The 10,389-nt window shown below is 35.8% G+C and overlaps 1 protein-coding gene across 1 annotated transcript in view; it reads left to right on the top strand.

Moving 5' to 3' along the window:
• The first annotated feature begins 127 nt into the window (after positions 1 to 127).
• Positions 128 to 10,389, top strand: part of slc35a3b (solute carrier family 35 member A3b) — a 43,963-nt gene continuing 33,701 nt past the window's right edge. The window contains exon 1 of the mRNA XM_056471560.1: positions 128 to 194. Within this exon, the coding sequence (XP_056327535.1) occupies positions 147 to 194 (48 nt within the window). The 5' untranslated portion in view covers positions 128 to 146. The remainder of the gene's footprint in view (positions 195 to 10,389) is intronic.

Genomic DNA, 10,389 nt, shown 5'->3' with positions numbered 1-10,389 from the left:
CGTTTCAGAATTTATCAAAGCCATCATGTCACTGCAAACAAATTTTCCATTTGACATGACTTCCAGGAAAACTGATACGACATAAATCACTATCAAACCAGTTTCATCTTTGCAGTGAGGTAAAGGAAGTGATTGTTTTATATGCAATGGCGATCATATCCATCCATTGGACGGCGTGTCTGAGCCTTGAACAGGTAGGCTACAGTACAAATTTAAACCTCTTGACAGACTTATACAATATTACAACATTAGCCTGTGCTATTTGGAAATTCAATCATGACAGCGATTTGCATTTAAAGCCTAAAGTATACACGGAAAGCTAACTGAAAGTTTGATTTTCGGATTCAGTACCAGCTAAACCTATAAACTACGAACAAACATTTTTAGCTTTGCGAATGTTTCCTTTCCTGGTATTATCAAATGACGCAGAGTATCTTTATTCGACGTTACCTGCAGAATGCAGATGGCGACTTCATTGGCAAGACAGAGGTTTTGTTTGGGGGAAATCAAACCTACACTGATATCTGCAAACCAGAAACATTCAAAATTTAGAAACTCTTAAAACTTCAGTAAACTCCTAACCGAGTGAGGTAACACCAAGGTTTTCAAGAATCAAACTAATATACTGATTCACATTTTATTTACTGAACAATTTTTCTTCTGAACAAAATAATATATAACATAATCTATTTTATCTATCACAGTGGTGTAGTCCTATAAAAAAGGTGGTGTACTATTACACCCGACCCAAATTTTAAATGAAAGTAGGCAAAGAAACGACGAAAGTCAATGTTTCTTTGATTCATTAGCTATATATATATATATATATATATATATATATATATATATATATATATATATATATATATATATATATATATATATATATATATATATATATACATATATATATATATATATATATATATATATACATATATATATATATATATATATATATATATACATATATATATATATATATATATATATATATATATATATATATATATATATATATATATATATATATATATACATATACATACATACATACATACATACATACATACATACATACATACATACATATATGTATATATATATGTATATATATGTATATATATATATATATGTATATATATGTATATATATATATATATATATATAATATATATATATAATATGTATATATATAATATATATATATATATATATATATATATATATATATATATATATATTATATATATATACATATATATATATATATATATATTATATATATATACATATATATATATATATATATATTATATATATATATATGTATATATATGTATATATATACATATATATACATATATATATATATATATATACATATATATACATATATATATATATATATACATATATATACATATATATATATATATATATACATATATACACATATATATTTATATTTATATATATGTATATATATATATATATATATATATATATATGTATATATATGTATATATATATATATATATGTATATATATATATATATATATATATATATAATTTTTTTAAAAAAAATTTTTAACTTCAGTTACGTGGAACTATTAACTTCCACGAAAGGAAAAAGAAATACTTTGTCAATGGTGACAGGCTTCCAGCTTTCTTCAAAATATCTTCTTTTGTGTTCAACTGAAGGGAAAAAAGACAAACCGGTTTGGAACAAGTAAAGGTTGAGTAAATGATGAAAACTTTTCATTTTTTGGGAGAACTATCCATTTAAAAAGATGTAAACAAATTTGTTCGTTTTAAAGGGAGATGCTAATAGTCTAATCCTATTTAATGATTTATGTTTAGCTACGTTAGCTATCAGTATTCATATCAAAGTTAAAGGAGACTGAGGCGACCTTGTAGTAGTGTACAGTTAATGAGCTAAACTTTTTGGGGGGGGCTGAATAGAAATATTGGAGGGCTAAAGCAACGCCCATGCTATTTTCTCAATTTACCTGAGCGTTTCAGCGAGGCATCGCCATTCAGTTGACTTGTGGTCTTCGAAAAACTCACGAAATTTTCTTACAGCTGCTGCGGTCGTCAGGGGGAGGGGAATGGCCAAAGTTGCAACAAATTATGATGAGAGTTAAAAAAACATTTGGTATACTGTATACAGTTAAAGGGGACGTGAATACATATAAATTAGGGAAGTTTAATCAGAAAAACAAGTGAGTATACCGAGCGTATACGCAATTATTGATCCTCAGAAGTGGTAATACCCAAACAGCTCGTGGAAAAAAGTAAGCATACTGAGTATACGTGCGTATAGCCCCGAATACACCACTGATCTATCATATATTTTGACCATGACTCACAGATAACACCAATGGACATGCAATACAATAGGTTATATTGAGTTTTCTGTATTCAAATAGAGAAAAAAATTGGTATCATGATAGTGATAGACCAGGAAAATTGAATTAGTTTCAGCTGAATGAGATTCAAAAGTTTATGTTCATATCATTATTAATCATATAATTAATAATAAAAATGAGGGGATGTATTCCCTCCGTCCCCCGGTCAACTACTGCAGATTACTCCCAATCGCCTATTGTAAATGGCTACTATATAGCATTTTATACAGAATATTGAATCATTTTGAAATCAAAGATTTATAGACTTGTTTGACGTAAAGGTATGGGTAAATTCATTGCATACTTTTTAATGTATTATTTTTTGGGATTGTTTATGCCAAATGTTACACACTTTTTAAATAAATCAGACTCTATTTTTACCTGAACATTACAAAATAAATGCAGATTATTCAGGGGATAGTATTGAATTCTTTGCCATAAAAGTGGTATTACAGAACGTACACACAGGAGCCTGATGAAAATGCTCATTTTAGAGGACAATTTCACATGGCGTTTAGAGGCTTTTGCATCTAAACTCTTCATAAATTTTTTCAATTTTTCCCTTTTAATTACCGATCATTTGATGTGCTTTGGTCCACTCTTCAGCTCCACGTCCACAACTTCACACATTGGGTTTAATTAGGCTTTACAATCTCCGTGTTCAGTCCATTATTTCCACTGTATCTGTTCAGCTGAGGGAACGGAACCAACCCTGTGATGTCAGACACAGCAATATTCCAAGATGGCGGCACCCTAGGTCTAAAAGCTATAGTAAAACATGACGTTTTCTTCTAAATGGTTATATTAATAGAGTTTGTTTAATATATATTTTATTAAAGTGGAATCGGGCAGCACGGTGGCGCTGTGGGTAGAGCTCTTACCTCACAGCAAGAAGGTTGCTGATTCGAGCCACGGCTGGGTCAAGTGGCATTTCTGTGTCGAGTTTGTATGTTCGCCCTGTGTTCTCACTGGTGCTCCAATTTCCTCCACAAGTCCAAAGACATGCGCTATAGGTGAATTGGGTAAGCTAAACTGTCCGTAGTGTATGTGGGTGAATGGAAGTGTATGGGTGTTTCCCAGTGGTGAGTTGCAGCTGGAAGAGGATCTGCTGTGTAAAACATGTGCTGGATAAGTTGGCAGTTCATTCCTCTCTGGCGACCCTAGATTAATAAACTAAGCTGAAAAGAAAATTAATGAATGAATAAAGTGGAATTCAATGTACAAAACAATGTAAACTTGACTGAGTGCTTCATTTCCTCTTTAAGACAGGAGTGTCTGAATGGACGTTAGTGGAAAATTTATCACAGTAAATGTTTAGGGTTAGAGTCCCCAGCAACCCTTTAAGTTTAGGGTTAGAGTCCCCAGCAAACCACCAATCTCTGTCATGACAAATACATTTAGTCTTCCGTCGTCTGTCACCTACTATTCAGAATTTTTATATTCTCAATTTTTTCTACTTACCCCATTTTTGAAAAATGACCCATTTGCTTCATGTATTGCTTCCTGTATTCTGGTTCTTCAATTTAGAATAAAAGTATTTAGTAAAATGGATTAAAGGCCTTTATACTAGAAGGCCTCACTGACATTTCTGATCTGATCGATCCCCTAGTTTCTCTGGCCACTTTATTCTCACACACTAAGGCCAATTTATTTAATCCAATTAACCAATATCACATGTCTTTGTACCTTGTGGAAAAACAGAACACCCAGAGGAAACACCTCACAAACATGGGGAGAAAATGCAAACTCCACACATTGTTGTTGTGCCAGAAACCCTTTTCTTATTAAATCAGCAGAGGTATGATGTAGACTGCGAATAACAGGTTTTCATGTATTGTTGATTACAAAGTGAAGAAAATACAGTTTGCATCTTACACCCTATATTCATTTGCTGTGACTTTTTATTTGTTCCATTTGAATATTCAGTTATCTCTCAAATAAATGTGAAGGGGGTTGTTGTTATTTTGGAAACCTAAACTTCTTACTTATCAGACTTATCAGAGTTAAATGCAGGTACTCAAACTGCACTGTCAGGTTTCAGCTGCGCAGTTACTGTAACTAATCTATTTTTAAACATAGATAACCAAAAATGCTGTCCAACCTGTCAGGACATACACGGGTAGACTGAACAGTATCTGTATGCTACATTCCCTTTGTTGTTTGTGGGAATTAAGAAAGTTTGAAATGATCCATTTGTTGTCCCTTTGAAACAGAATGTTTGCCCAGGACAATGTTTTAACTTTGTGTCTGTATTCACAGTATTAATTAGGGCTGGGCGATATGTCAAAAATGTGATTGTCACGTTCACCAGCGATTGTAACTTCCTAGATCGCTGGATCTCACACACAATAACCTATGGACTACAAATCCGCCTTTCAAGGACTACATATTCATACATGCACTCCGTTCACACACACACACATGCTTCCTCATTTCCACTGATTAGACTCCCACAGCTGTTGCAGTTTCTAGACTGATTACAGACACTATACAGCTCACACTCTCACCTCCATTGCCGAGTCTTGTTAACTGTAAGTGACATTACAACGCGTGTCCTTTAGTCTTGTTCCTCCGTGTTTTTGATCTTTGCCTGGTTTCCCTTTCTCCTTGTCTGCCGCCTGTCTACCGACCTTTCGCCTGTGTTTGACTACGACTCTGGACTGCCTTTATACATCTGTTTGCACCTGTGTTGACCATTGCTTCCCTGACTTTGAATAAACCTGTACGTGGATCCTAAACTTCAGTTGACTCTGTCACTCCCCGTGTTACAGTGATCTAGATAATTCTACATTGAACAATAACGACATTATATATATATATATATATATATATATATATATATATATATATATATATATATATATATATATTCCGAAATGAGTCAATAATACTTCCAGCTTTAAGTCTCCCAACACAACAATTAGAGAGGTCATTAAATTACATTTTAAAATCACTTGGCCTTAAAACAAATACTAAAATAAATAAATCCATAAAAGTTAATTAAAATGAGTACATGAGAGTATATGTGTAAAATGTAAAGATAAAACTATTGTAAATAGTTTGTGCTCACTTGGAACACAATTAGAGATCCCCCTCCATCTCCCACCCTGCTAAAAAGATATATTTGTTTAGTGTCTGGCTTTTAGAGGTATTTTAAATGTGCAAAACTTTAACATAAAATAAATGATTTCTAGCAAGTGGTGACAATTTGTAAAACTATTGTAAGGTCCACCCAGTTGGCCCAGTGAAGGTGTCCACTGGTGGATGAAAGTTTCATGTGTGTTCGGCCTTTCCAGTGCATAATGTTGTTTTAGTTTAACTTTAACCCATATCTGACTCTAATTTGAAAATGAGGTGGTTTAGAATATTAATATATTTATCTTTCATTTTATCTGACTCCAATCATAAAACATTAAGAAGATCAATATTTCAATGTAGATGAATGTTTGAACCTTTTGTCTTTACTCGTAACTATTACATAAAAGGCATACATCTATCTATATAAGGTCCCAGGGTTGACAGTGCATGTCAAAGCACAAACCAAGCATGAAGACAAAGGAATTGTCTGTAGACCTCTGAGACAGGATTGTCTCTAGGCACAAGGCTGGGGAAGGTTACAGAAAAAATTCTGCTGCTCTGAAAGTTCCAATGAGCACAGTGGCCTCCATCCATAAGTGGAAGATCTTTGGAACCACCAGGACTCCTCCTAGAGCTGGCCGGCCATCTAAGCTGAGTGATCGGGGGAGAAGGGCCTAAGTCAGGGAGGTGATCAATAACCCAATGGTCACTCTGTCTGAGCTTCAGCGTTCTTCTGTGGAGAGAGGAGAACCTTACAGAAGGACAACCATCTGTGCAGCAATCAACCAATCAGGCCTGTATGGTAGAGTGGCCAGACGGAAGCCACTGCCCGCCTGAAAACTAAATTCTCTGGTCTAATGACACTAAAATTGAAGTCTTTGGAGTGAATGCCAGGCGTTACGTTTAAAAAAAAAAAACAGGCACCGCTCATCACCAGGCTAATACCATCCCTACAGTAAAGCATGGTGATGGCAGCATCATGCTGTGGGGATGTTTTTCAGCAGCAGGAACTGGAAGACTAGTCAGGATAGAGGGAAAAATGAATGCAGCAAAGTACAGAGACATCCTGAATGAAAACCTGCTTCAGAGTGCTCTTGACCTCATGGAGCAACGGTTCATCTTCCAGCAGGACAATGACCCAAAGCACACCATCAAAATATCAATGGAGTAGCTTCACAACAACTTGGTGAATGTCCTTGAGTGGCTTAGCCAGAGCCCAGAACTAAATCTTATTGAACATCTCTGGAGAGATCTGAAAATGGCTGTACACCGTTGCTTCCCATCAAACCTGATAGAGCTTGAGAGGTTCTGCAAAGAGGAATGGGCAAAAATTCCCAAAGACAGGTGTGCCAAGCTTGTGGCATCATATTCAAAAAGACTTGAGGCTGTAATTACTGCCAAAGGTGCAATTTGTGTGAGGAGGAAGAGTAGGGGAAGGGAAGGGATTGCTGGTGAGAGTTTTTCCCACATTCCCCCTCCATGGGGTGTGGATGTAGATGTTTGCATTGTCCATGTGGATGCATAAAAGTATGTGAGATTTCTCAAATCTTACACTAGCTTTCTTTTTATTGCCAGGAATAGTAGTCTGTTGATTCTCAAATAGCGGTTTGTACGGGAAGTCAAGCACTTTTACTCATTTTCTAAACCTGTCTTGTTCCTCTTTGCTTAGGGGCATGATTTCTTTTGCTGGAAAGTATGAAACAGCCTTGATAAGTCATTGCTTGTTTTGGAAAACTTTCATGAGGGGTAACGGCCATGAAGGATGACACAATTGATTTCAGGTTTGGTACAGCCTTTGGACTTTGTGCATGCTGCATGCTGATTGGCTATTGTTGCATATTTCTGTGTTGTGATTGGCTCTCAATATCAAGTAAAAATGTCAAGAGCCATATTGTCATTATTATTAACAACATACATTTTATTGCAATTTGATATGATATCGTTTATCAGCCCAACCCTATAAAATTGTAGATGAACAGTATTGTATGACTTACATTTGGAGAGATTGTGAACTGTGCATCTTTATTAGCCCTTTATTATGACCTCACAGCTCTCAATGACTATCCTATCCCATGGCTCTCAAGTTATGAACAGCATATTTTTACAGTCACAATGTAAAGTACAGAAGTGCCTACCTGTTCATAAGAATTACTTAAGAAATTTAGGTGAGTTGAGAAAGGAGCATTACACTTGTAAGTGGCAGATTAGTCATGGATTTTTTTTGGTCCATTTCTAGAATGTGCATTTTTATTTTGAATGTTTAAATTGGTAATTATCAACTTTTGGCATTATGCTATATACAGTATACAGTAGATTAGTTTAAAGCTTAAAGACAGATACTTTGATCCAAAGTTTTAATGCATTTTATGTTTGTTTTTTTCTTTTAGGAAGGGTCATTGGTGTTAAAAATAGTTATTAAATATGTTTTAAAATAGTATAATCGATTTGTTTGAATCTTTAATATATGAAGGATTGATGTTAAAGTTTTACTTTTATTTTTTAGGAAATGTTTGTTTTTGGAGTTTTGGTTATTTACATTGACTTCAATGGCATTTAAATTATTCCGTGACATAAAAGCTTAGGGTTGGGCAAAAATAAATTTAAATGTATTTTAAAATCATATACCAAAATACCAAATGTCTTACCAAAATGCAGCAGTCACAACTTAATATACTTAATAAAATACTATATATATATATATTAGAAATAATAAATGTTTGACTGCAACAATGTTTGACAACAACAATTTTTTTTCTGCCTAAATCAGGCATAAATCTGCCATCTCCCGGATGAAGGTTATAGTTTTAAAGTAACCAGCAGTTTAGTTTGCTAATGACACATAATTGTGTTCTAATTTAGTTCATTTAGGCCCTACTTGGTTTGCACAAATTTGGGAGCATGTAATTGCAGTACCATAAAACAAGAGAGTCTTCATGCTTTATTGTCGATTGCAAAAGCATAAAATAAATCATATTTCATTACCTTTTGGAGCTTGGAAGGTTTTGAGCAGACAATTTCCTATCACTGCCATTTGTCAGAGCTCATTTCCCCTGTACATTTAGCAAATGGCTCATTTCACAATCTCATCTGTAGTATTCTAATTTTCTCTCTGCATCTTCAAAGTTGGGATTTTGATTGCTGATGGCTACCAACAAATGGCAGGGGTGCTTATATTGTTGTGCATTAAAGCCAATTTAAATTTTTCTGACCTTTTTTTAATGTCTCTTGTAATGAGTGAGCCAAAAAATGATAATAAAATAAAAATTGAAGAAGACATCATGTCCTTTGCGTATTAAACACTGCCACCTTGAGGAGTAAAGAATGAATTGCTCTTATTGAATTATTAAACGTTTAAATGGCATTTTATTCCTTCATTCTAAAAACTGCTGGTTTGTTTTAACCCAAAGTTAGGTCAAATATGGACAAACTCAAAAACTGGGTTAAGAAATGTACATGAATTTTAATGTCAAAAAAAGTATTAACCCAATGGTTGGGTTTGTCCATATTTGACTCAAACAAAGACAATTTTGACCCAAAACAAAGCATTTTTATATTATGAATATATTCATTCATTCATTCATTCATTTTAACCCGCTTTTCTGGGACCGGGTCACGGGGGGAGCAGTTTTAGGAGAGAACCCCAAACTTCTCTCTCCCCAGACACTTCCTCCAGCTCCTCCGCCGGGATCCCGAAGTGTTCCAATGCCAGCCGAGAGACATAGTCCCTCCAGTGTTTCCTGGGTCTTCTCCGGGGCCTCCTTCCGGTAGGACATGCCTGGAAAACCTCCCTAGGTAGGCGTCCAGGAGGCATCCGAAACAAATGCCCGAGCCACCTCAGCTGACTTCTCTTGATGTGGAGAAGCAGCGTCTCTACTCCAAGTTCCTCCTCGCTCCTCATCCTATCTATAAGGGTGCGCCCTGCTACCCTTCGAAGGAAACTCATTTCGGCTGTTTCTATCCGAGATCTTATCCTTTCAGTCATAACCCAAAGCTCATGACCATAGGTGAGAGTAGGAACGTAGATTGACCGGTAAATCGAGAGCTTTGCCTTTCGGCTCAGCTCCTTCTTTACCACAACGGACCGATACATTGAGGCCATTACTGCTGCCGCTGCACCAATCCGCCTGTCAATCTCACGTTCCATCACTCGTGAACAAAACCCAGAGATACTTGAACTCCTCCACCCTGGGGTAAGGACTTTCCTCCTACCTGGAGATGGCAAACCCCCTTTTCCCGGTGGAGCACCATTGCCTCGGACTTGGAGGTGCTGATTCTCTTCCCAACCACGTCACACTCTGCAGCAAATCGCTCCAGTGCATGCTGAAGGTCCATGTTGCCAATGAAGCCAACAGAACAACATTGTCTGTGAATAACAGGGGGCCACAGGATTTCTTGATGAATGTATCTCATATTTTACCATTTATATCATATAATATAATATTATATTGAATATATATTTTTAGTTTATAATGAATAGGTTGAGGATCACTGATTTGAATGAAGGGGAGGGTAAATGCATCATGTATCAAATATGTCTTAACATTACTACAGTACCCTGCTGAAAAATCCAGCTTAAACCAGCCTAGCCTGGTTGGCTAGTTTTAGCTGGTCGACCAGGCTGGTTTTAGAGGGGTTTTGGCCACTTCCAGGCTGGTTTCCAGCCATTTCCAGCCTGGTCTTAGCTGGTCAGGCTGGGAGACGACCAGCTAAAACCAGCTTCACCAGCCTAGTCAGGCTGGGAGCCCAGCCTAAACCAGCTATGTCCAGCTTAAACCAGGCTGGTAAAGCTGGTTTTAGCTGGATTTAGCTGGTCATTTTCCAGCCTGACCAGCTAAGACCAGGCTGGAAATAGCTGGAAACCAGCCTGGAAATGGCCAAAACCCCTCTAAAACCAGGCTG

Source organism: Danio aesculapii, chromosome 2, assembly GCF_903798145.1.
Source record: "Danio aesculapii chromosome 2, fDanAes4.1, whole genome shotgun sequence".
Taxonomy (NCBI): Eukaryota; Metazoa; Chordata; class Actinopteri; order Cypriniformes; family Danionidae; genus Danio; species Danio aesculapii.
The sequence above is the reverse complement of the archived record's forward strand: the minus strand, read 5'-3'. Positions and strand labels throughout refer to the sequence as shown.